This window comes from Anas acuta, chromosome 17, assembly GCF_963932015.1.
Source record: "Anas acuta chromosome 17, bAnaAcu1.1, whole genome shotgun sequence".
Taxonomy (NCBI): domain Eukaryota; kingdom Metazoa; phylum Chordata; class Aves; order Anseriformes; family Anatidae; genus Anas; species Anas acuta.
Genome location: NC_088995.1, coordinates 11,122,327 through 11,149,563, shown reverse-complemented (window position 1 = coordinate 11,149,563; position 27,237 = coordinate 11,122,327). Strand labels below are relative to the sequence as shown.

The 27,237-nt window shown below is 39.6% G+C and overlaps 1 protein-coding gene across 3 annotated transcripts in view; it reads right to left on the bottom strand.

Moving 5' to 3' along the window:
• Positions 1 to 1,801: 1,801 nt before the first annotated feature.
• ZDHHC8 (zinc finger DHHC-type palmitoyltransferase 8) overlaps positions 1,802 to 27,237 on the bottom strand; it is a 113,011-nt gene continuing 87,575 nt past the window's right edge. The window contains exons 3-12 of one of the 3 annotated variants that reach the window (XM_068653718.1): positions 23,811 to 23,968; positions 20,490 to 20,662; positions 19,723 to 19,825; positions 16,240 to 16,331; positions 14,881 to 14,922; positions 14,419 to 14,551; positions 13,346 to 13,463; positions 12,488 to 12,597; positions 9,379 to 10,085; positions 1,802 to 6,727 (exon numbers count right to left, since the gene is read on the bottom strand). In XM_068653718.1, the coding sequence (XP_068509819.1) occupies positions 6,556 to 6,727; positions 9,379 to 10,085; positions 12,488 to 12,597; positions 13,346 to 13,463; positions 14,419 to 14,551; positions 14,881 to 14,922; positions 16,240 to 16,331; positions 19,723 to 19,825; positions 20,490 to 20,662; positions 23,811 to 23,968 (1,808 nt within the window). In that variant the 3' untranslated portion in view covers positions 1,802 to 6,555. Of the gene's footprint in view, positions 6,728 to 9,048; positions 10,086 to 12,487; positions 12,598 to 13,345; positions 13,464 to 14,418; positions 14,552 to 14,880; positions 14,923 to 16,239; positions 16,332 to 19,722; positions 19,826 to 20,489; positions 20,663 to 23,810; positions 23,969 to 27,237 lie in introns of all 3 variants that reach the window. The other 2 variants (XM_068653716.1, XM_068653717.1) reach the window with 2 other exon arrangements.

The window sequence follows — 27,237 nt, the reverse complement described above, 5'->3', positions numbered from 1 at the left end:
TGGCAGGTATTTGAAAGATACAGCACAGAAATACAGCATTTGTTGCAGCAGGTCAGGCCACCAGGTTCTTCAAGGCCAATAACCAAACTCCTACATAGCTTCAGGAGAAATGATGCTTAAGAAAAATGGAAATTCATGAGACAAGGCACAATGGGAGGGTGTAGGTATGAAAATCAGGACACAGCGCCAGAGTGAAGGGAAAGCTCTTTGATACATTCTCCACTTTCTCCATCACTGCTTTCTCTTCTCTGAATTAGCCCCTAAAACAGTGGGTCTACCTACCAGTCTTCCATGGCATGGAACATAACCACTGGCAGAAACACTGTTTCCAGTCTGTTTTATTTGCTAATGTTTTAATAAGTATTTTTGGTTTTGTATTTTGTTGCTGATACAACCGTTTGTTTTTTTCTATCAATACAGATCAGTTCCATTTAAAATACACCAGATCGGGACACCTGTAACTAGTTTTACTTGAATATATGTACACAGTTATGTATACATTATATACATATAGGCATTATATATACATATATATATACACATATATATAAGGCACTGTAAAATGTACCATCACTTCTCTAGGACTGTTTTTAATCTGTGGAAGTAGATCATATTTCTTCATATAATTTGAAATGTCTAACCAAGACATTTTAAAAATGTTTCAGGGTTATACAGATATCAGCTGTAAAATAAACCTTACTTTAAAATTCAAGTTATTGTGACAAGATGAACAAAACCTATTTTGACAGTAACTCTAATCCATTTATTATATAACTGCTTCTCTCTTGAAAGATATATTCACCTGTATAAATAGTTTCCTTTGTCTCTCCTTATTATGTTCCAAAATGTGAACTGAAACTTGTCCTGCAGAATAAAAAATAACAATAATGGAGAACTGCATATCAACTTGGATAATTTATCCATTACTTAGAGAGAGGAAAGCCAAGATCTCTGTAAGCCAAGATGTCTGTAAATAAAATGTACTAAAACGGATCATGACCTTACATAAATCTGTTCGATTTAGCCAGTGTCAATGGAGCCCGGTAATTAAGTTTCTGGTCATGTAATAAAGTAACCTCTGCCACGTGAAGACACTACAGCTCACAAATATGACTGGCATTTATAATGAACATGTTTGAATGGAACGTCGCTCGATATAATCAGCCTACATATGCAAATTACAGCATCAGAAATCCTGAAGCAGCTGCCATTAGGAGGGTTTGGCAACTGTGCAAATTATAAGCCAGTCTTGCAGATCAAATGAACATATTTTTCAAAGAATAGCAACGAATGGACAGATGAAGATAGATTAAAAGTTATGCATCTTTAGGATGTAAAAATCCAGACATCCTGGATAGAACATTTCAACAAACATATAATATTTTTTCCACAGTTACTCTGTAGCAACTTTTCCCAATTGTGCTGGAGCACAGGATTCCTATTAACCCCCACAACTTGAACACAAAGCGCTCTAAAACCCTTCATTTAGCGTTGTTCCATGAACCACTTACTGTGACCTCACAAGCACGATCCATTGGTCACAAGTAGGAGGCACACTTTCAAAGAGCCAGCATATTTTCTACTCTACTGAAAGCACCTTGAAAATGAGACTTCACCTTCATTTAATGTTTTGACACCTGGGGGTTCTGCACTGGAGCTGGCCTGTCCAGCTGTACTGTTTCAGTTCACGTTTTGCACAAGGGGAAGTGAAAAGGGGCAGCACCCAATGAACCAACTCAGCATTTCAGTCATAACACACCAGGGAAACCGGACACTTTAAAATACTGAAGTGACTCAAAGGTTTAAAAAATATATATGTATTACGAGAGCCACAAAAAAGGTTACAGACAGAGCTCCACAAAGCCTGCACGGATACATTCCAACAATTCAAGGTGGCAGAACAGGTGAGATACAGACCATAAAAACGGTTCGACATGAACTTTCCAGACTGTCAGAGACAGCAACCTTGACCTAGTCTTTCCCACATAAAAAATAAAATAAAAATTGAATATATATATATATATATCTAGTCTGGACCACAGATATAGTCCAAAGAAAACCACATTGCAATTTCCACATTAGGCTTATAGGAGAATAGGCATTATCTGAGGAACGGCCGCTGTAACGCCCATGAGGTGATTATCTTAGGCCAAGTTGACATGACATTACACTTGGTTAGCAATTTCAGAACAGCAACACAACACAGTTCATTTGCTGCACATGGCTACTAATACAGCTCTGTGCAACCCTTTGAGCCGACTTTAACCAAACTACATAAGTACATTTGTTTAGTTTTAATTTAAAAAGAAAATGCAAATGTAAAATATTTGGGCAGTTCCCACTATCACCTTTCTTCAGAATTCAAGATTTGAGAACTTCTTTAATGTACTTGCTTACAGACACATCTTTCAGATTGTATTAATGATCTTCAGGAAAACATGCCACCCTGAAGCATTTTCCCTTGTTCACTTCAGGTTATGTCTGCATCCAGTTTTGACATAGGGGGCCAAATGCTGGTTATATATCAGTGCAGTATTTGGCCCAAATTTTCAAAGTCTTTGCTATTCAGACTTTCCTATGAGGTCAACAAACAAAGCAGTAAAAAAAGAAAATATTAAGGCTTCAAGTAAAAATATTTCCTTTCTCTCCCACCCATGTAGTAAGTTACATTTAATTTCATAATACTCAATATATTATACAATTAAAGATACAGAGATCCAACTTTTCAAGGCAGATTGTACTACAATGAAAACCTGGAGGCTAAATGGGAGTTTATGAACAGGGAATGAATGGCTAATAAAACACGATATGCAATGAAAATTGATGCATAAACTAAACAAAAACTATTGCTGTTCTTAAAAAAAAAGTAATACAATCCACAGCTAAAAATAAAAACACGCTGAAAAGTTTTAAGACTTCTGAAACACGAAATAAACATGACAAAATCAAGAAGCTACTTTATAATATGTGTTAACTTGTGCTGGATTTTCATGGCTGATCCCCACCTACTGTAAATTAGCATCACTTACACTCGTTTCAGCGGAGCCGCACCAATTTATACCACCTGAAGATTTGGCCTGTAGTGTCTGTAAAAACTGAGTATCTCAGCAGAAGAAAAATTGTGCTGCTAATCTGTAAACTGTTTGAAGAACTATGCTTTACCATGGGCTGGATTCTACTCCAAAATTACATGTACTAAGTAGGTCCCCAGTCCCACAATAGGAGCTGTGGAAGCAGACACTTACATTTCTGAGAAAACAGCTGTAGGTTCAGTGCCTTGAGTGGAAATGAGTCTGGATTTGCTGCATGCAATCTCCTGTTAACAGTTCTACTTAGATTATTCTTTCAGAAGATTTGAATAATTTACTCCAGGCTATGTGCACTGAATTATATACAAACCTCAAAAGGAAAAAAAAAAAAAAAGACTTTGGTACCATTGTAAACCTATTACTGTATCAGATGTGTCTCAACTGTGGCCAAAACTACTCACAAAATATATAAGCCTTACATTTGAACCTGTAATGACACAGTGCATTCATTCTTTCCTCCCTTGCCCCTTGTGAACTATTTCAAAAATAACCCTGGATATTAGTGCTTTATACACACAATACTGTGTTTAGTCTTGCTGAGAAATTCTTCTCTCATGAACTAATGTAGTTAACTTCAAAGGCTGTTTGGCCCTTCAAGTTCCTCAGTAGCTTTTTCTTTTATACATGTAGGAGAAGAATGATTAAAGTGAAGCATCACTGGGATGCAAATCTCAAATATTACATTGGTACGGACTTTCAGCCTTGCTTGCATGAATTTCATGTACATATTCAAAAATACATGACAAAATGTGCCCTTGTCTAGATCACTAACCCAAATTCTGTGTCACTCATCGCCTCTTTCTGAGCGCTCACAAGAGGCATATGTGATACTTTAAAAACAGATAAGTCTTGTGTTATTCTACGCACCAGAGTGAATTCCAGTCCTTGAGGAAGTACTGCACCTTCCTGAGGAGTTAACATCAGGGCAGAGTTGCAGATTAATAACAGTTAAGGATGGAAGAAATCTGTAAGGCCATTTGGTCTAGCCCCTTGCCCCTGCAGGTTCACCTCTTACAGAAATTTCTCTAATCGCTTGTCTGAATATGGTTTGACTCCAAAATAGGTAGCCTCCAGTACTCTGCCTTGGAAGACTATTCCACTGCTCCTTCCCTGTCACCTTTTCTCCTCCCTCTAAAAGCAGACCAATTGGTAACCAGTGACAACCCTCTGACTTCTATGATTTACCTTTGGTTTTATATTTTTTAACTAATATTTGTAAAATTATCATATTCAATTTCTACTTCATTGCTTAGCCAGTGACATTTTTTTAGCCCTTTAAATCTTCTCATCAGCCAGCCTGTCCAGTCTTTTAATATATATTGCTCCCTCTGTACCTGATACAGATTGCCAGCATCTTTCCGGCACTGTGTGCCTCCAACTAAAGGCAATAATCTACACGCCAGTGAACAAATCTGCACAGAAGGACTATTGCTTCTCTGCTCTGTAATGTCCCCATAGTAGGCATTTAAAATATCACCAAGGCCATAAAATGCACACTGATTTCTAGTTCACTGTCTGATAACTGGCCTATTTCAGCCACATCACTTTGTAGATTTCTCCCTTCAGACAACATCAAGCTTTCCACATAGAGATAATTAACTTTCTTATGTTCTTTTCAATCTTCCTCTCCAAAAATTATGTGATACAAAAGGAACATATAGTAAGCATGTATTGCAGTGGATGTCAAGATTTATCAAATCAAAAGATAAATTTTGACCAGGCAAAACTAAGGTCAACATTTGCCTTCTGGAATAATTAATCTTGACATACATGAAGACAAGTAGGATGTTATCAATGCACTCTGAATTGCTACCAGATATCTGGAGAGTTCTCCATTATAGTCAAGGACTGAAAAGGACTTAGCGCCTTGAAACAAATATCCTGAAAAACAACCAATTTAGCTCTCCAGTCAAAATTATTCACCAGGAGAACCAGGTGGAAAGTCAAGGTTTCATATGCTGACTGGCTCAGTGATAAATTTTTACTGACTTTGGCAACAGTCACTCAGGATATTCTTAATTGCACACATGATCTGGCTATTTAGCATTGGTCCAGACCTCAGTACTTTTGATAGTAAGTAAATGGGAAGGAAAAGGAGATAAGGAAAGAAGAAGAAAAAAACAAAAAAAAACAAACATTTGTCCCAAAATTAATCAGAGTCCTGATATCTATGACAAAAATAATGTAACTCTTTCTTGTTGTTTTTTTGTTTGTTTGTTTTATAGTAAAGTTGTCTTTAAATCCAGAAAGTAAATGTAGTTTTCTCGAGACAGGAAAAGGAAGCCTTAGAATGTTAAATAGATTTGATAGATATAATTTTAAAAAGTTGTTCCCAAGGGGAAAGAAAACTCAAAAACCAAACATAAAAATCCTTTGTGTAACAGTATTGAAGACCAGAGGGAATGTGCTAGTCATTAGGCAGACAGCAAATTTATATCCTTTAGACTTATGCTTGGCTCAGTTACACACACTGTAAATTCAACAGATCGTGATAACCCTGCTGCAGGATTACACAGAGGGCACCAGGGCAAGGCAGTAAACCATGTTATTGCCTAGATCCAACAGGTAATAAGGAGGGTGCGGGGAAAGCAGCTGACGACTGTTTAAAACATGTTCCCATCCAAACACTTCCTTTCTTATCCACTTGGTTTTGTTTCTGAGTCAGAGGAGCCTTTAAAAACCAGAGGGAGCAAGAGGTGAGAGTGGAAGATCCTTACTGGTGTTGCGGTCCTTTTCCATGAGAAACAAACACACGGGTGCACACACACGATTTCACACATGGGGAGGCACATTGCAGACAGTGAGAAGCTGTTGCTATCCTTTTTCCCGCACCCAGCCATGATCGGGGAGCAGGGAGGCTTTTAAAGACGAGTCGGCATTCATTGCCCAGGGTGCCCCTGCCCTGCTCCTGCCCAGGAGGAGGAACTTGACCTGCAGTTCTTGGGAGATGCAGAGCAGTTCTCATACACGCAGACTGCCCAGCGCAGGGAGCCTGCTTTCCTTCTCAGTAGGAAAACAGCAGCTGGCCTCTGACTCCTGATGGACACACCACCAGCCAGAAGAAGCAGGAATGGGCATGGAAAAACTGAACAATCCTGGACATTTCACTTGTTCACTGCACAACTGGTACACAATGGGTTTGTTGGACAGACAGATGCATAACGGCGTTAGCACTCTCTTGCATGAACAAAATCAGCTCTGTGGTTGTGGTGTTAGGTGGTAGCCAGTTCCCATCCGTCAGGTTAATGAAGAGTCTGATGGACTGTACAATTTTATTCCCTCAAGAATAAGGCTGCAGCTGGTTTTTGGCCAAAAGATAGAGATGAAAACAGAACAAACCCAAAACAAGAAAAGGAGAGTGGCCGACTGCTGCTGCTCCTTCTTTGTTGTTATTTGAGTCTTCACAGTGCTCCTAGCTTCATGGCTGGCTGAGTGGATGGCTCTTTATTTTTATTTAATTTTTATTTTACACTGAAATTTCATAGGTCGTTCCACCAACTCCAGACACCTTCTTAACATTTGAGTGTCTAGCAGGGCTGACAGGTGTCCCCTGGGAACTTGATGTTGAACCCAACCTGGATATTCCTTTCGGCTGTCCATTTATTTTACTGTGAGGTGTCTTCAACTGCATGTCATCCCTGCATCAAAAGAAATATCAAAAGATGCAGTGTTAGTTACTGAAGGATGATAATGGAATGGTTTCATTGAGGATGAGTAATTATCCCTATTTCACCGAGTCCCACTCATGCAAAAATATTAAAGCATGGAAACAATCTGGTTGAAGCCAGTAACTTGATGAAAAGCCACTGAAATGAGAGAATTTCTTTGCCCGTTAGCTTAGTGGACCAGACCCCAATAATATTTGCTCATTTGTTCATTTAACTACTTGCTTAAATACTTTGTTAAACCAAACTAATTGCACAAGTATCAGCAGGAGGGTATAACTGTCTTCACTGCTGACTTTAATCCAAACTGTGTCTTTCTTACAGTTAGAAATACAATACTCAGAAAAGAACACTTCCCAGTTAAATATTCAAAATTAAAATTATGTTGCTCATCTCTGAAAGACATAGGAAAACCGAAATGAAGATCTTGTAAATGACGGAAGACACAAACTGAATCAAGTCAGGAAGCACACTAGGATGCCGGTAATTGAAGACCATATTCCTGATGGACTCTTTAAAATAATTTCCTTTCTTAAGACATATTGCCAGGGTGCAAATGGCTTCTCTCAAAAGATCTTTTAAATCTAGACTATTACACTAAAACTTAGTGTGCCTCATCTCCAAGATTCACCAAGCAACTGGATAAAAGCCTACTAAAGACCTTGTGTACGTTCTGGAAGTGCCAGAACAAGTAGGATCTGCTGTATTCTCGCATCTTCCTCCTGCATAGTGAATGTTTGTCTGCTTGGGTTTGGCTCACTCTGAAGTTTAACACTGGCTCATGTCAGCAGCAGTGGGACTGGGACTGAAATACCTTCCAGAAGGGAATATTCCTGCCTGCAAACCAAAATGTGCTAGGTTTACAAAGCAGAGAGCACTTGTGGCAGGTTTACTTCACTAGGTAAAAAGGACAAATTTGTTGAGATATTTAATCCAGATACTCAACTTGATTTAAAAACTTCAGTAAAAAAGATCCTCTTCATTGGTATCAAATGTCTGCAACTTCCTTTAATATCTAATGGGATCTGTAGCTGTTTTAATTGCTAGAGCACTTCTGCCAGACTTTGCGTTTTTTTGTTATTTTGAAGAGATGAACTGGAGTAAATTTACAGGCTCTACATTTTAAACAAACACGATGTAAAAGCAGTGTGACCAACAAGCTGACACAGCATAACCAAGAAACATAGACTGAGAAAATGCAATGAGCTTTTCATATTAGCATCTTTCCTAGAGCAGCAGCTGATGTGTCCAGGGCTCAAACAGAGAGCAGAGAGACAAGAGAAAGTCCACAGGTCTTCTTTTACTGAAATAAACTAATTTCTTTAATTCATGTGAGGAGGGGATAATAGCTGTCTGCCTGCTCAGTGTTAGTTCTTCCACCAGTAGACAAATCATCTCAATAAATACAATTCACTTGGAAACACCGGGGAAAAATGTGCTGGCACTAAACTCTGGGAGAACTACAATAATAGTTGTCCCACATTTCAATAACTTTCCCTAAAATGTTGGATAATGCAGGAGTTAGAAACTGGGGACCTTAACTAGATGACAGCATAGTGCAGTAATTGCCAGGTGCAAAGAAAATCTAAATATTTCTGATTAGCCCTCCAGGCCTCACTTGGCTGAAATACTGCAACCTCAGCTGGATCACATGGCGCTTTTCAGACTTTCCTTTCCAAGGTCTCCAGAAGGAAGAGTGCATGGAGAACCTGCAGCAGAAGATCTTGCTCAGACACCACTTTGCTCCCCATTTTCTTACAGTAAGGAAGACGACTGAAAGATGGCCTCTGCTTTTATCACCAGTTCTGCATTATGGGGCAGTCGTCACAGCTAAATATGCAGCTCTCTATGACAAGCACAGTTCCCAGGACTTGCCTAAGCCACCGTGTCCCTTAGTGTAGGGTACACTCACATGTGCCATGATCCTACCTTTGCTTCTGTGTCCAGGCAATCGCTGGGTCCAGCCTCTGTTTAGGCTGCAAACTAAAACAGCTCCACCCTTTTGTGTGTAACAGGAGGGATAATTTGCCCTGTATCTTGCAAATAATTATCCAGTTCAGCTAAGACATTAAACCACTATGAATTTTACAACTTAACCTCTAGTCCGAGTTACAACAAATGTTTTGTCATGACGTGGTTGCTCTGTGGTGTCACCGAACTGAAGAGCTCCCACAAATGTCCCACCCTTACTGGCCTACAGTGAACACGTAACCTGGGCTGTGCCGCCTGGGAAATGTCTGTGCTCAGTTGCAAGCAGGCTGTCATTGCTCGGCAGCTCTGAAAGCAGTACGTACCTTTGTGCTCCCACTGATTGCACCTCTGTAATTTCCACAGTGTTTACAAACGAGACAGCTTTCGGGCCTCCATAAGAGGGTGACCTAGGCATCCCTGTGGGGGACGATGGGACCTGGTGGCCTGGTGATTTGTAGGAGCCATTGCTCACCCTGCCCTGTAGTGCTTGATGGGACTGGACATTGTTATTGGCTAAATCAGCTTGAAGAGAGGTTGTGGAAGTCCTTGGTGCTCTTGTCATTGCACTTGAGAGTGAAGACACTGAGGACTGCAGTATAGGGTTCCTTGTGCTAAAACTGGTAGCAGCCATCAGATTGTCTCTAGATCCATACCTCATCGCCATGCTGCGTGGGTCTTCAGAGAGCGTGCTGACTTGCTGAAGGCTGTAAGAGCTAGGGGTGTCATAGACACCTGAGTCTGCAAACACTGAATCAGGGTGTGAGTGGAGGAGCTTCTCCCTTTCTTCCATCTCCTTCCTCTCCTGGATGGATGCCATAATGGTTTTGGAAAGGTTGTCATAGCGGACTGGAGAGGGGTCTCGCTGATGTGGAGCTGGGCCCCCCAGCACTGGGCTGAAGCTCTGAGGTGGCTGGCGTTGCAGCTCACTCCCCCGGAGATGGCACATTTTGGCTGATAAATATGGTGAGTGGTACCCGACAGAGCTGACTGCAGAATGGGCAATGCACTTCCTCCCCGAGGGCGACATGGGGTTTAGCAAACTGTCATATGAAAGACTCCCATTTCTGTTTGACAGAGAATTGGGAGAAAAGATGCTTTTGTAAGGGGTGGAAGTCGCCCCTTCAGACTTTATTGGATGAAGGGGCACTTTGTCTGTCCCTCTCCTGCCAGCAGACTTCAGGCTCAGGGATCGTGAATTGATGGCAAAGGAATCTATCTGGAGTGGGGAAGACTGATAGGTCTTGTGAAGGGAGCTCTTTCGGTAGCTGGGGATGTCCAGGCTTGGTTCAGACTGGTAGTCAAGGCTCCCGCCATCCTCTTCAATCAGAGCCCCTTGACTGTGTCCCTCCTGCATGGTGATCTAAAATAGAGGTGAGTATGAGAAACAGAAGGCTATAACGCATATGTACAGGTTTACTCTCCATGGGAGTGCACAGGACAAAAAAAAAACACAGATGTCTCACAGACATGCAGCCTAGCTATGACAAAGGTTCATTATATGGAATCTCCTAACTCCTGCTCAGCATATGGATAAGCACCTCAGAAGCAAGGAGTCAGTCATAGTAAGCGTTAAATAATATTGACTAATAAGTAAATCAATACACAGGCACAATGAGAGAACTTCTAAACTGAACTCTGTTAAGGTAAATCAGATTGTAATCAGATAATACTGCCCTTGGAAAAGCACTTTGCTTCAACTTTTCTAGAAATAGCTTGTGAGTTGAGGGATGTCTGCTTTTGAGTGCTGAGTCAGTCATATCTTAGGTTTCATTTCAACACACTGGGGACCAGCACACTCTTAACCACTTTACTCAGAGCTATGATGTTCAATAATTCTGAATTTCAGGTCATAGGTCTTCAAAATTAAACATCTGAGATTAATTAAAGCAGAAAGGCTCCTTCCCATGATTTAGACAACAAAATGAATCAATCTTCTCTTTTTTACCGCCTGCGTAGAAGAGATTAGCAACCTCAGAGAAGGAAACATAGGCCATAATTTATTTACTTGCATTCGAAACAGATAAAACTTCCCTTTGTTTTCACTCCGTGGAAGACTGCTTGCAGTTCTGTTCACTTAAAAGGCCATTCTGTGCTAAGCAAATAACTTTTGCTTCTTCTTTAAGGCAAACTTCTTTAAGTTTGCCATAATGCATAATAAATTGGCCACACTGTCTCTACAGAGAATGATTATCAGCCACGTATTTAAGCAGAAATGCATACAATGCACTTTCTTCTTTATCTATTTTTTTTCAAGGCAAATTAACAAAATAGCATAACTAGCAAAAATCTGTTCTATTCCAAATTTTTCTTAATTTTTTGGTCTTTAACCTAGAAGATAGGGAAATACGTAAAACAGCTGACTGTATTCTAGAGCATGATGCTAAATTTGGCCTTCTCTGGAAAAAGGAGACCAAGTGACAGCCTATAAAGGAGGAGGAAAAAGAAATGACGTAGCTTGTAAGTGTATTTGTGCTACTTATCCTTGTGATCCGATCCCCTTTTCCTAACAGGTTTTACTGCTCAAAAGCAGAGTTACACTGACAGGCTGAAGAACTGATAGAGAAGAGACAACATGATATTCCTCACACAAACTACTCTCTTTCTCTCTGCACGTTATACTTAGATATGGCTTGGCACTCAAATACATGTAATCCTCTCAGATTGCCAAGTGAACTCATTTTTATGATATTCCCACTTGACTAAGAAAGTTGTGACTACTTGAAAATTGTACAATTCTACAAAGCTCTTTGAATGTACACCAGTCAGCCTCTAGTAACAGCACCTTTTTTTTCTAGTAACAGCAACCCTCAGAGTGAAGACGCTGTACTCCGTTCTCAATTCATAACACCACCCAGTCTCCTGACTTAATCAGAACCTATCCTGGATCTATATTGCATCTGTGTGTGCTTAGAGTATCTTCACTGGTATATAAAGATTTGGATGCATACTGAAAGCTGTATCAGTGATTTTTAAACTACTCTTCTCTGGTCCTGGAGGGGGACCTTGCAACGTGTTCATGAGAAATAAGTGAAAAAAACAAGCCTATTAGCAATGAGTTTAGTTTTGTACTGTTCTTCCAAAGAAAACACTGTGAACTGTTTCAAAGTTTCTAAGACAAAGAGAAAACAGGCAACATTCATGTCAAGGAAAAGGCTCTCTAACAGTCTGAGCCTCGGTTTTCTTGATAGGAAGAATAGAAGTGAAGTGCTGGAAGTTTTTTTCCTCCAATATATAATCCAAATGCTCTCACAAGGTGCTAAAACAGGTCAAACATAAATAATTTCCCCTTAATTTAACTAAAATATCTCTTGGGAAGCTTACATGTTTTTTATGTTTTGCCAGCTGACATGCTAAGGAATCACTGAGAATGTTGTCTGTCGTCTAAAGGATGTGATGCAGTAAAGCGCTAAGCATGCCCAGCTTCCACTGAAGCAAATGGGAACTGGCATCTATGTCAGGAGAAGCCAATGGGAGGTGACACTTCTCAGCATCTCAGGATCAGGCCGAGACACTGGCCAAGCAGCCATGCACCCTTGTCAGCAGGGCACATGTGTCAAGCTCAACAAAGGAATGATGCAAAAGCAGACATGTTTTCAAAAGAAGCATAATGAAAATCTACACTATCACACACCAATGCCTAATGTTGTTATTTGTATTTACGCTTTGACATTCACAACAGCCCTGGGGTAAATTTTTCCTCAGCTCCAAGTTGTCTGGTATTAATTGGGAACAGATTCTCCCAGGCTACTGCAGTTCACTCACCTGCTCAGCTGCAGCATGGTAGTGGACTTTGGGATTGTTGCTGAAAGCTGGCCGATACTTGTACATGGCAGGTGTAGGAGGGCTGATCAATTTGGGTGAAAGGCCACCTTCTGGAGAAGAAGAAAAGCAACAAACAACTTAGTATTAGAATGTATGGACAGCATACTATCATCCCTGAGTGCTTGTTATCCATGGTCCTCTGCAAACTGAGCTCTGTGCTGGAAAGAAGAGGACTTGCAGTATTTTGTGTATAATTCCACCAAAATCAACAAGGCCCCATAAGGAAATAACAGTGCCTGTGGCCAGATCAACAATCTAAAGAGAAGAAGAAAATATAATACATTAATGTGAAATGACATATTTTGGTGAGTAGTAATTTTGCCATATTTCAAATTACTGGTTATTTGGGTTGAATTCAACAAACAGTTCTGTCCAAAAAAAAAAGATTTCTTAAATTATTTTTTATTAAATCATTAAATTATTTCTTAAATAGTCTCAGAGCTTTAAATTAATCTTTTCATAAATGGAATAATTGTTTGCAATGTCTAAGCATTTCATCTGATTCCTTATTTCAAAATGAGATTTTTCATTTTAAAACTGATTGAAAAATTAATGAGTTTAAAAGGGTTTAAAAACTCTCCAAAATGAAAAGAAATATCCAGCCTAGGCTTGAATGAGCCACTTCAGGTCAACTTTTCTTCCTCCTTCCTGCTGTTTATTCCTCTAGCTCAGAACTCTTGTAAAAATAAAACCCTTCACCCAGATCCCATTACTGTTTTGAGAGAATACCAGAAACCTTTTAAAGAGGCTAAAATGTTTTCATATTATTAGAAATAAAACTCAGATCATGCAACTAACCTTCGCTGGTTCCCAGCTGCCCTTTTAGCTCAGAGTACTTGCTTTGATCTCCTTTGGGTGGGAGAGGTGGCTGCACATCCATACTTTTATCCTCCAGACCTTCCAGGCTAATTTTAGACTGAAAATGACCAAAGAATCAATCATTACCGCAACTTGGTTAGATAACAGCATGTGTCAGAGTGCTGGAGTTACCAGAGAATGAGAACTACCTGTAACAACAAATATAATTGAGCATTCACTGCGGACAAGAGCTGTCATATATGAAATTAGCACTGTCATCACAAGCCAGTATAATTTTAAATGCATTATCTTAGTCTACTTGGCACGCTAAATAACATTACCATCACAGTAATCATAGAATTATGTAGTTATCACAGAATTATAGAATGGTTTGGACTCGAAAGGACCTTAAAGATCATCTAATTCCAATCACGCTGCCACGGGCAGGGACACCTTCCACTAAAATCTGGTTGTTAGTTAATATGTGGTAGAATACAGTTGTGTTTTCTAGCATTTTCCAGCAACTTTCCAGGTAGCTCTCAGCAAGTAACTGTCTACCACAAAAATCTTACAAAGTGGCTTCTAATGAATCCACTACTTTTTTATAATCTTTATTTAGATTTCATGTCAGGAAAAAATTAACAAACAAGAGGAGAGTGGAGAACTCAACTTCTGACAGAATATTCTTCACTGGACACAAACCTTCCTGCAGTCTGGAAGCTTGTGACTTTCCTCAAAGTAGAACAACTGACCTGGTTCCCACAACACAGCAAGTTAGTTAAAATTAATTTGAACACCAGGAGGTGCGAAGTCTTGGGACATAAAGTAATTAACTATTGCAGAGAACAACAGCCTCTTCCAAAAGATGCCCAGAGGGCTGTTGCTGGATCAAGGGCTCCAGTTATCAAATCTGTGTTACTTTCAGAAGATAAAGCGTAAGACAAGGGCTCAATCTCTGCCTGTTTCTCCAAGAGATGCATTATCTCAAGAAGATTTTCAATGATAAAGTTATTTCCAGGCTTGATAACATTTAAGACATGCTCTTCAAAAGAAGTGCTTGAAGGCTACCTTACCTTGCTCCGGTTAAGGTTGGCTTGGATCCCATTGTCACTGATCTTCACTGTGATTTGTCGTTCAGATAAATCAGGTCTGAGGAATGGAGGCTTCACGCTCACAGCTTGCTTCTTCTTGGGCTCGACTATATACCTGATTAATTGTTCAACAGTCATCATTAAAGTAAACTACAACCTAACAACTAGGCATAGAGACAAGAAAATCTTCCTACTTCCAGGGTGTGATTTAAGGATGTGGTAGAATCTACATAAGCAAGCTCCATTTATTTCAATGGATGTCAGCCCAGGTAATAATTAAAAAGCAATAAAAAAGGTTTTTAGTGAGCAAAAGGAGAGGATGCATTAAAAACAAAAGAGAAAAGCAAATTTTGAAGCACTGACGGACAAGAACACAGTTGCACAGTTTATGTGAAGACAGAAAGAGAGGCCTACCACCAATGGAATTGATTTACTAGAGCTTACCTAGTTAACATGAAACAGCTTCCCTGCGGTGGAAGGTGGAGACTGGGGGAATAAGACCCAGCACATGGGGAATTAACATGGAGAAGATGATGTGTTGTCAGTTCTAGCTTACCACATAGTGACTTGTTTCTGTAGCATGTTTAGAGTGTTCAAATAAATGGAGGAAAAAGAAACAGACAGGCCTATAGCAAGCAACAAATCTGAAGGGAAATGGCTGATTTTAGACAGTTAATTTATTTCCCGTGGACTATAATTCTGAGTGCAGTTCGGCAGTGGTTGTACCATGCACAACTACCAAAATACACACACAGGCTTTCTCTGTTTTATCTAGTGAACAGGACATCCTGGTAATGATGGCTCAGTGACTCACAATATACAGGACAATTTGAACAGGTCTTCACAAAACAGAAAAATACTGCTTGCTAGAAGTCTGAGAATAGCAATGATGACATTACGCCCACACCTCTCTTAACTTGAGTATATCCCAACTTGTAATATCAAGCTCTCTTAAAATATCTTGACCCGATTTTTAAGTTTTGGTAAGTTTGAGAAGCAGTGTCTTCACTTTAATACAAGTAACAGACATTTAGAACTTATCCGTTGCACAGCAAAATAAAATAAATTAAAAAGACACATAGTGGTAGTGGTGTCTGGGATTGCTCAGCACCCTGAAAAAGCTCAATTAAGCCTTCTTGTAATTAACATGTATACAGACTGGAAAGCTCAGCATCTAGGATATTTATACTCCATCTATCTATTGCATTAAAATCTTGATTTCAGGATGTGAAGGGATAAATCTATTTCCTCAAAAATAGAAAGCCATAAATAAAATGCTAAGTTCCATAATGTAGACCTGGTTGAAAATCTGTTTTATGATAATGAAAGTGCCAGTGAGATTGAAAACCACAGCTGCCTTAAATTAGATTCAAGTCTCAAGGGGAAAGACCAATTTTAGAATTGTTCTTTCTTTCTAGTGGACTAGAATTCCTCACCTATACACGGACAATGCAAAAAGTCATTTTGGAAATAAGATTAACATACTGAAATTTGTTACTGAAATTCACTGGATGAACAAGTTGGTGAGACAAAGCTATCAGCTCTTAATATAATTTGATTTGCTCATTCCAAGTAATTTCTGGGATGAGGATTATGAATTACATGAAGAAAGCAACTGCTTTGATAGGTTACAGCCATGCAACATTGAAGCAGCTACCGCAGAGACTTCTGGAGAGCTTTGCTTTACTTCCCTTTTATTTCATTAATTGTCTTTCACTCATGAGCCCAACAATGCATACTTTTTCCCTTTGTCCCAACAACTCATCCATCTCACTTTTTCCCAGTTGAGAGCATTTCTCTTACCTGGGAGCCAAAGGGCTGCAGAGCACATGTTCCACATTTCCACAGCATCCTCGGGTAAAAGGATTCACTCCTCCTCGAAATTTACCTGTCACCTGGAAACATATTCAGGACAGAGCTCAAACTTCTTGTTAAATAATACTCATCATCCAACCCTCAGAATGCCAGGGACCAGTATACCTTGTTCTAACACTAGTGTCCTTCCCAAACAGACCATTTTACTTTGAATGTTGCTCCTTTTCCCTCCTTCTCTAACACACCACCTGCAATGGCCACTTCTAGCCAGCATGCACACCAACAAAAGATCCCTTCCCCAAAACACTGCAAGCACAGTATATATCCAAGCTGTCAGGTTCACCTCCCAGTGCTGTTTCTACATGAGTTGTGCCTGCTGTCAGCCTGACTTCATGTTTTTGTCCCTTTCCTTCCCTGGTCACCTCCACTCCTCTACCCTGGCAAGTCCCCTCCAAACAAAAGGAGTGTCAATTCTTCATTTTCCATGATGGATGAGATCAATGTTTCCCCTAAAACAGCATCCTATCCCTAGCAGCAATCAGTATGAACCACTGCTTTATGTGGGAGGGTGCCAGGAAGTCCCTGGTGATTACAATGCTTGCTTGGAAATTAGCTACTTTAATAAAAGTCAAATCTCATTAGACTGGCAGGATATATTCAAAGCTTCACAAGCATTATAAAGGGTATGTACTCAACGGGCAGATACTTGAAAGTAACCATATGGGGATAAATACCAATAAAGCCAGAGAGATTAATAGTGGTTGCCGTTAAAAGCATTACTCTTGCTTTTTGCAAGTAATGCATTTTAATCAACTCATAGTCCTGATCTAGCACCAAGTTTAAAGAGTACCAGAAATACTTTAATTACTTGCACATAAAATACCAACGATTAAATGATTTTGCAGTATATTATGCTGGCCTCTTTGATATTCCATAAAACTCTTTAAAAGGCCAAGAGAGAAATGTTGGAAGTTCTGAGTGCTGGAAGAGTAACATGATGACTAAAGCATGGACCTGGGACATTTGGCAGATCTACATTCATTCCTGGGCTTAAGCTGACTTGCTGCCAGATGCTGGCAAGGCAACTTCATCTCTCTCTGTCCAGTTTCTCAAACACAACATGGAAATAAAATTTCTCTAACTCACAGATTACATTACTAATTGTATCAATTTGGTTTCTAAAGTAGTTTGAGATACAGAGAGAAAGCAGTCTCAGAAGAAAGGGTAGTTATTAACTATTCAGAAACTAAAAATACCGGGCTACGAGCAGATGTTGGTTGTTTTGATTCCATTAAAGACTTTCAGAGGCATTCAGAAAGCTCACAAGAATCTAAATTCAGCCACTATGCACTCGTAAGTCACAGTCTGTCTACTATGAATGCTCAAAACCTACAAACCGCAAAAGGAATAAATACCAAAAACGTACACTAGAACACCACAATGTCTGCACCACTGGCCTATAAAATGTAATCAGAAAAGAGGACAAGTGTAGGTGAGCATATATTAACTGGGGACCTGACAGCAGATAACTAACAGTCTGAGAAAACAGAATCAATACTAAGACTGCAGGAGAAAAGTGAATATTTTAAAGCAATGGCAAAGCAAATCTCTTATCTATTGCTCCTGGTCTGGTGTCCTAATGACTTAGATATGCCTCCTGTGAAAGGCACCTGAAGGCTGGGAACAACCACCCTCCAGTTCCAGCTACGCAGTACACATGACTAGGCAGAAATTAAGACAACATTATATTTGATTTTCAGAAAATGGCACAAGAAGATGAGTTAATCTCTAGTGGTTTGGTAGCTCAGGAAACCAAAGCTGGATAGGATGCTTTTTCCAATAGTTATTTCAATCTAGTTAAATGCAAAATTCTCAACCTATCTAAATGTCAGTGTAGCCAGAAATACAAGAATTATATATATATATATATATATAATTAAATTTCTCCTTCCTCCTCAGCCTAGAATTTTCAGGGACAATTTTAATTCTTGCACAGATATAAGCCTAAAACAACATGATTTGGGCTAGAAGACTAAAATGCCCTGGGTTTCATGCCACTGTTGTTAGCACTATCAAACTTAATACTTGGCCAGAATCAATTTTAGAATGAAGAGCAGCTGACTCCAAGAAAGACTAAGATGGGCAGAGAAAAGCATTTAAAGATTTACAGCTACAGTAAGCCTGCTTTGTTCAAAGGCCATGTTAGGCAACAATTCAGGATGACTTCAGATCTTTGCTTATGTGAACTTCTCACACTATTCATGGATAAAAGGTTTTATTGTCTATTGTGGGATAGGAGACAACCTCATCTCAGTTTACAAAGGCCTAGACTCAGGCAGATGTCTTCAACTCTCACAGCCTGCACAGCAGCTATACAAGCTACATAAGTACTAGGCCATCAACCTGCAAGAGCCAGAACAGCACGCTACTCTACACGGGCTAGAGAGTCCATAGATGCAAAAGCAGCATAAACACATGTGCAAAAACAGTGAAAATTGTGAGGAGGAGGTGGTGGTGGCGAGAAACATTAATCAACCAACCAAAAAAACAAACAAACAAAAGCAAGCAACCAACCAAAATCCAACAACAACAAAAAAACAGGTGTCTGAGCACAACTTTGGAGCTGTAAAGGGTAAAGCATTGGGATATCCACAATTGATCAGCCTTGGGCACGCTGCATGCCCCAGCGTCACGCTTTGTAACTGAGCTACCCCTTACAAGTGGCAGGGACGTGTTATCAATCCCATGACTAGATCTCTGTCATCTGTTTCATGCTATTCACGTGTGCATGCGTATCGGTCTGGATCACCCACATAGCGGCTGTGTATTATATACACGTGAGTAACTGCAAGGGAACTGAAGTTTCACAGGCTTTTTGGCACAAGATGCTGTACTGGCACTTTATTTGGAGAAGGAAAACAAGTTAGGTCCACTGGCCTCTGTGCATGTGTGTGTGCATACACAAGAACAAGAGAGACAAAGAGAGTGAGACAAAGAGCTAGCTCAGGCCTTGTTATGTGCACTGTGGGTTTGCTGGGGGAGTTCAAAATACCAGGAGACAGGGCAAAAATATGATTTAATCTTTTCCTTTCTTTCTTTTATTCAGTCTCATGATTTGTTCAGTCTGAGTCACAAAGTTTGAACTTCTGGGGCTGATGGTACTCACCACATAAAACCTATTTCAAGGCCATAAGTAGATTTTAAATGGTAAATAAGATTTTGTGCTTTGTGGCTAAGAGAAGGGGAAAACCTTTGTAGTGCATTCAGGAAAAGAGAAAAAAAAAAAAAAAGAAAAAAAGAAAAACTAAGCAATCTTCCTAGCTTCCCATAAAAGTTCCAATAAAAGTGTTACTGTTAAGATATGGGTCTATTTATTTATTTATTTATTTTTATTTTTTTGTTTAACCAAGCTGACCTTCCTTCCCAAATCAACATTTTAGCAACAAACACAGAGAAAGGTCTGTTTCTTACCTGTTCATTGGTTGTGCGCCCTCGGGCCACTAGAACAATATGAAAACCAGTGAGACCAATGACTGGAATAAAGAATAATCCAGCCACACACATGACAGCCATTCTGTATCCAGGAGTTAAAGAAACTGGAGTGAGTGAAGGGAAAAAGAGGTCATGAAAAACAGGGAGAGGAAAAAGAGAAAAAATCTTGGAAATAGGGAGCATGTTCCTCACCCCTAGTTAGGCTAATTAAATTTTATCTTAAGTCTATCTGTTCCTAGACAGGGTCCTTATCCTTGAGATGGTTCAAAAATAAAGTGAACTTATTGATTCCTGCTCAAACCGTCTTGTAAAGATTATTCTGCCCTGCACTATCAGTGTGAGTAACACCTCTCAGAGACAGGGGTTCATGTATTACACTAGCACAAAGTGGAACTGCCTCCAGGGCGAATTCTACTGTATTATCTGTTTTAAATACAGTAAGCAGTACCCAGCAGTGCAGACTCACGCCAGCTGGAAGTAAATACAGGGAGGCATTGTATCTTTTTTCTGGTTTGCCCTGGCAAACCAGACAGACAAAAGGTTGGCTAAAGTTTTAGGGGTAATCAATGGTTACATAGGTCACATGGGTACAGAAGAAAAATTGTGATAGGCATTTACAGGGGAACAGCAATGCAAATCAGGAGAGGAGTAAGTCTGCACCAGTTCCAGGAACACAAGTCTTTATATCAACTCTCACATTTTCCTCAAGGTCATCTTGTGTCTTCAAAAACCAAGAAGAAGGATACGTAATGGTGGTGTGAGCTGCTCCAAGCTTTTCCATATGGTTTAATACGAAGATCAGCCCAAAGGTGAATACTCCAACCATGTGCGTACTTAAGGACAGCAAGAAGAGAAAAAAATAGCGGTAGTTCCTCCGTCCTATGCAATTGTTGACCCACGGGCAGTGATGGTCAAAATCCTTGTAAAGAAAGGGAGAGACAGGGAACAATATCCATACAGTGAAAGGCAATACATTTTCTTAGAGATATCTAAACCATTGTCATGTAAAAACACATCAGGCTAGTTCTGCAGCTTCACAAACACAATCTTTATAAGGACCAAGTGGTTTCTATATTTATGAATGGAGAGAGTTACTTGAGAGGTTATAGAATTCAAAGAGAGAATATAAAGCAATAAAAAATAGGCTATTTATATGCTGGCAGCAGAAGCACTGATTTTTTTTTTGGTCATCCTTAGCACAAGGAGTCAGTTAAAATAAAGTTATCATAACCTATAATATTTTGAAGATGCAATACTGGCTTCCCACATTTCTGTATTTATATGTAAGCTGAATGAATCTACTTAAATAATAGAGGGCCTCATGAAAAAAATACTTTTTTTTTTTTTTCTTTTACCAAGCAGATCCCCCAAACTAAGCAATATCTGGCTAAGACACAAGCAAGGTTCTGGACAACTTGACTGATAGCTATGAACCCCAAACTAGCCAGTTGTCCCCATCAGAAGTTCAAAGTACCTTATGAAGTCACATCCCTTTTAACAGATTTATAATGAAGTCAACCCACAGACACCTTTCAAGAGCCTTTACACCGTTTTATAACCATGTAAATCCACTGCCTTCAATGTGACTATTCTAGGTGTGCACAGAAAGATCATGTGCAGAGAAATAAGCCCTTCCTATTTCAGGGTTGTTCAGAGCAGATACTACACACCAATTACATCAATACATTAATTGTTTGTTCTTTGTTTTGTGGTAATGCTATCTTTAAAAATTCTCCAGTGATGACAAAGCAATTTTTATATTTTTAAAGTCTGTATAATATATTTACCAAAAATTTACAATATACAATAAATGGCTTAGAACTTTCTCAAAGCACATTAGAAAATGACAGAGGCAATTTAATGAAGATCATTTCAGGCTACAATGCTGACATAGCATGTGTCTATGCTGTGAATCTTGTTGTATACTGCCTAAAATATCTACAGATTATGAAACTATATGAATACCCACTGTGAACACTTCAGTAAAGAAAACAGAAATCTGACTACTTTCATCATGGATTCATTTTGGAGTCCATCTGGTCACAGCGGGCTTTAGGTTTTAACTGATTTTATTTCTGCAAATGTTGCCATTTTTTGTTGTTAGCTTATTTTTATCACATTGGCTCAAAAGTTGTATATTTGGGCTGTGAGCTTCCATAGCACATTCTAGACTGAAAGTGAAAAGATGTCAATTATAACCCTGAATGGGTCCCACATGGAAAAGCCAGCAGAGTCCCTCTTACCACTGTCCTCAAGCTCTTCTAGAATAGACAGGTGAGTGGGAAATTAAGATCACAAGAATCAATACATGACAGTGTTTAAGATCACTTTTTCTTAATTCAGAAGTCATTAATGCTTTCTGCCTGTATTCATTCACAGCAGTCACAATTTAATTATACAAGCAGAGTTTCTTTCTTGCCCACCAGAACAGTAAGACACATTGAACTAATCTGACCATCATAAAGCTTCTTGAGAGCTAGGAAAAGTCACCTTGTGTTCTGCTATTTTATTTAGGTTACTTTTGGAATCTCTCCCATTTTCATTTCTGCTGCAGAACTGACTCCCCTGGAGGCCCTATGGCAGCATGAAATTGTACGTGTTTATACCAGTGAGTTCTAGGCAATCGTTTTTTTCTGAGAAAACTTCATTAGTTGAAAATGGATTTTCATGCTGAGCCACTAGGGAGGGCAGAAGGAAGAAATTCCATGGGACAACAGAATTTATCATCACCTAAACAATCCTTGGAATCTAGAATTAGTGAAAACACGTATGTTTTAAAACTTAGGAATATATGAGTCAGGTTTTCTATGAAAAATCTAGCTCTATTTAACAATTCACAGCAGTCTAATGAAATTGTGTGACAATGAATAGTTTGTGGCTATTTCCTTCCACCCAGGGACTTCTGTAGCTCCCGACTCTCCATCTTCTCAGACACAGCATTTTTCTAAGGCCTTCCACAATAGAACAGACTTGTCCTATCTATAGATGGTTAGTAGGCACAGTGCTGCTTCCAGCTAATTATAACTTAGATATATGTTGCCCTGGAGGAGAAAATAACTGACACGAGATAAACCCAGTCAGCTTTTCTCAGACAAGTAGCTGTGCTGCTTTCTTTGGGACTATTCCCTTGCTTTTGGCAAAAAGGATTAGTACAAAGATGGTGTATACAGCATTCCAGCTGACAATGGTATTTTTTGCCTTTCTGATTAGCAATTTCTTTCATTTTAATGGCACAGCTGAATATATTTTAGACATATTAAAAAATTCATCTTTCTATTGAAAAAACAACAACAACAAAACTTGCAGCAGAAGTATCCTTAACAAGTGGAATTTTTAGATCAGCAATAAAAAATTTCCCCCTGGCAATACACTCTGTACTTAGAAGTTTAGGAGACATCCCAAGGAGACACCCAAACGCACACCTTATTGTTTGGGATTTTTTTTTTCAATCCTGTGTGCTTCACCAAGACTTCAGGGCTACCACGAAACATGAAAGGCCCATAATTCAGAGGGACCAACATGACTTAGTTCATGGCATGAGCAGGGGTGTTGAAACAAACATACAGCCCTATGATTGACTGGAGACCTACTCACTGGATTCTGAGTTTGGTCTTCCTGAAGTTCACGTGCACCCAGTTAGCTTAGGGTTCATGATTTAATTTGGAACAAACTGGTGCCTACTTTAGTGGGCAAGCAGACAAGCTAGAACAGTTCGCCCTGGATTTTCTGCTCTCTTGAACTCTGCCTCTGCATGAACTCTCCCATTCACCCCTTTTTTAACATTCATGATTTCTATACTACCTCCAGGAAGTTACTGCCAGGATTATAAACTTTTAACCTAATTATCACTGGCAACAAAGCTGACATCAAGCACTACTGCATATGTAACATACATCGTAACTGAAGGCTATGTTTCAAATGATACCAATTGGTAGGAGAACATCAGCAAGGCTAGAGCTGGGAACTTCCAAAAATTGATACTGGGGGAGGTACCCATCTACACATTTCCAGTAGTACATGCAGCCCCATCACTGAGGCATAGCCAACACAACCAACAGCATGGTTACCTCAACACAGTTGTCACAGACGCTGCAGTGAGAGCAGCGTGGAGGACGGTAGAAGTGGCAGGTGGCACACCATTTCATCCGTACTTGGATTCCTTTAATCTCCACGTTCTTGTAGAGTGGAGCTCGGAAGTCATCATCTTTATCTTCATCTTCATCTGCTGCTCAATACAAAACTAAAAGTTAGTAGAAATAACAGCGGGTAAAGATGGAAGATCTAATCCAGTCAGTGCCTTGGATATAGGGGCACTGCATGTGCTCTTGGGCTTGTCAGAGAAACAGAGAGCTGTGGAAGTGATGGACTGTCAGAACAGGTTGTCCTGGCTGCAGAACACTTCAGTGATCTGGGCTCATTTCAGCACCCGAGGCAACGCTCCCATGGGAACGCCAGGCAGCCAGTCCAAATCCTGGACAAAGAGAAGTGTGTGAGTCTTATCTTAGCCAGCAGTTACAGCCGGAATGAACAAGATGAGAGTCAAAGAGGTGATGGAAATCCAGGAATCACCCAAACCCTTGCTGCAAGAAGTTCTGCTGCATGTATTCAGGATTAATTCAATGCTAGTCTACCAGCATATAGAACAAAAGAAATTACATCAACTGATATTAAAAGAAGGTTATTAACAGAAGGTTGTGCTAGCTCAAACCCCTGATTCAACCCAGATGTGGTGTTTTGTCAAACACTCTAGTGTCAGCCCATCACCATCCCAAAAACCAGTTGCTCCAGGGAGCCACAGTGAAAAGAAATGTGTGTGCCTGCAATGAGCCCTGCACCAGTGTCTGTTTCCTTATAGCACACCCTGTGCTCTCTTCTTCAGAGCATGCCTTGAATACTCTTACTTTAGTGGCAGTATATAACCAGCAAGATCTCACCTCCCTCAAAGGCAGTATGGTCTAGTGACCTGAGCAAAGGACTGGAAGTCAGGAAGTCCTATATCCTAATTTTCTCACTCTGTAGCCTTGGGCTATTCATTTAACCTCTTTTTGCCATTAGTAAGATTGGAATGACAACATGGCAGAGTTATGTTATTACGGACAACCCCCTGGATGATGGATGATCATCTCCACTGAGCGCTACTCTGTTGAGAAAACAGACCATTTAAAAATAAATTCAAAAAATAAAAGCCAGTCTAGAATGGACAAATATATATTGGGAAGAAAAGGAAAAATGAGAATGATGTACATGGAAGTTCATCTTTTATTCTAGATACCTGCAATCTTTATTTGTTTCCTTTTGACGGAGAATATGTAACTAGTTCGCATCTATTTAACACCTGGTTAAACATTGCAGTGCAGCTGGCATTGGTTGACTGGCTCCAAATTAGACAAAATTTGACAATATTGTCCCAGTGGGGCATCAATAACTGACATGTAGTTCTATATTAAATCTTCTCTAGATGTGTTATCCTTACTAAAAGGATCCAATTTCCATTGACTTCAGGAGGAGTTTCTCCCTTCACTCAGATGAGCTTGGGATTTGACTCAGCTACAATATTTACCTTGCAAGAATATTCTCTGGGTTAATGTTTGTGCATGGAAGCAGACTGCTGTATTGGCACCGTTCCCTATAATTTTCCTTCATAACTAATCAGTGGGACTCTTAGTGGGAGCTGGACTCTAAATCCCTTAGGGCACTTCTATAAATACAATCTGTGGGTTCTTCAATACTACAACATAGTGGTCCATGCTGCAAAATACAATTGTGGGGATACAAGAACAAGACACTAGAATGGTCAAACCATTTAAATTCTTGTAAAAATACTTACTATGCAGACAAAAAGTCTGTACATTGTATGTATCTACAAATACACCCATATACCTATACAGGTGTATACCTGCATAAATACATTGGACTTGCAGAATTGTCACACACTGGAAGACAGTTCATGGTTGGTATCTATAATTAGCCAGAAACACACACTGCCATTATCAATCTAGACTGTAAATCAGATTTGTCAGGGAGGCCCCAGTTTCAGTGACTTAATACTTCCCTTTCTTCTCATTCATTTTAGTGTGTTACTCGCAACTCATATGCACAGAGCCAATCCTGATTCATAACAGGATCATTCAGAGAGACAGCAAATTAAAAAATGATTCAAAAAAGGAGTGATGGAACTGGGAGTTTAATTCAGGCCCTTTTCAACAATACAAAAAAAAAAAAGCTGGGTTACTTCCCATCTATGCCCCAAATTCTTTTTGCAGAGAACCTGTAAGCTCATATGATACAGCTAGATATGTCTTTATCACCAGCCTTCAGACATCTGAGAAGAACACATTGGTAGAAGACACTATCTTACTACACAGACTCTCGTACTCTTATCCACTGACACAAGGCAGCCAAATCTCCTGTTTATATAACATATCTTATGATTTTTCGCAGCTTTCTTAAAGGAATCATGTGATTTCATAAGACTCTCTGCTTTTGTATTGCTTTTTTCTTGTTTTGTTTTTGACGTAAATTTGTAACTATCAGAAATGTGCTCAAAAGCTTGAAAATTAAGATTAGATCTGTAATTTCAAGAACAGAAAGCAAAAAGATCCATTGTATATTCATTTTAAATCACTCCTACAATTTTTGAATTCTTTGGGTTGGCAGCTCTGCGGGTGGCGTGGGGTGGTGATAGCTTTTTTAGCATGTACACTTGTGATCTGAAATAACATCTGCTCCCCTTTCTTCCCAGCTCTAGTATTTATAGTCTTTTCCATCTTTTCCTTATCAAATTGCTTCCTTCACACATTTACACTCTTACTTCATCACTTTCTTTAAGGATGACTCCCATTCCTTTCCTGCCTTTTCCCCACTTCCCTCATTCCCAACTTCTTCCAGATCAAGTACAAATATACACTGCATAGAGAGAAATGGCCAAGGCCACAAATTAAAAGGACGGAAGAAAGGAAAGCTGCAGGAAACTCCCTCTTTCTCCCTTAAATGCAAAGGCCAAAATAATGAGCTTATTTGCAAGAAGTTAGGGGAGTGTAAAGGAAGGTGTGAATTTACGATATGCTCAGTACTGATCACTCTTAGAGCAGGTAAGCACCCAGCAGCAGGCTCCATTTTGAGGGAACTACATTGCACAATAATATTAGATTCCTGGACTGTGACTTTCACAACTGAACAATATTGTTCTAGCTCTTCTCCTACTGAAGGCAAAAAGTATGGATGCGTTCAATAACCTCACAGCCACAGCATATTCAACCACTGTTATCTCTGATGAGATGGAGGAATGGAAAAGCGCAGGACACTAGGTAAAAGCTGTGTGTGCTTCAGCTCTTTTGGAAATCTCAGTACAAGCTCGATGTTTCAGCTCTTTGGAAAATCTCTCTATCACCTATACGTAACTTTATGCAGCTAAACACTGCATCATGTAATCCCACACAAATGACTGAATATTGCCTTCATATGTAATTATTCCCTTAACTGTAGTGCTGCAAC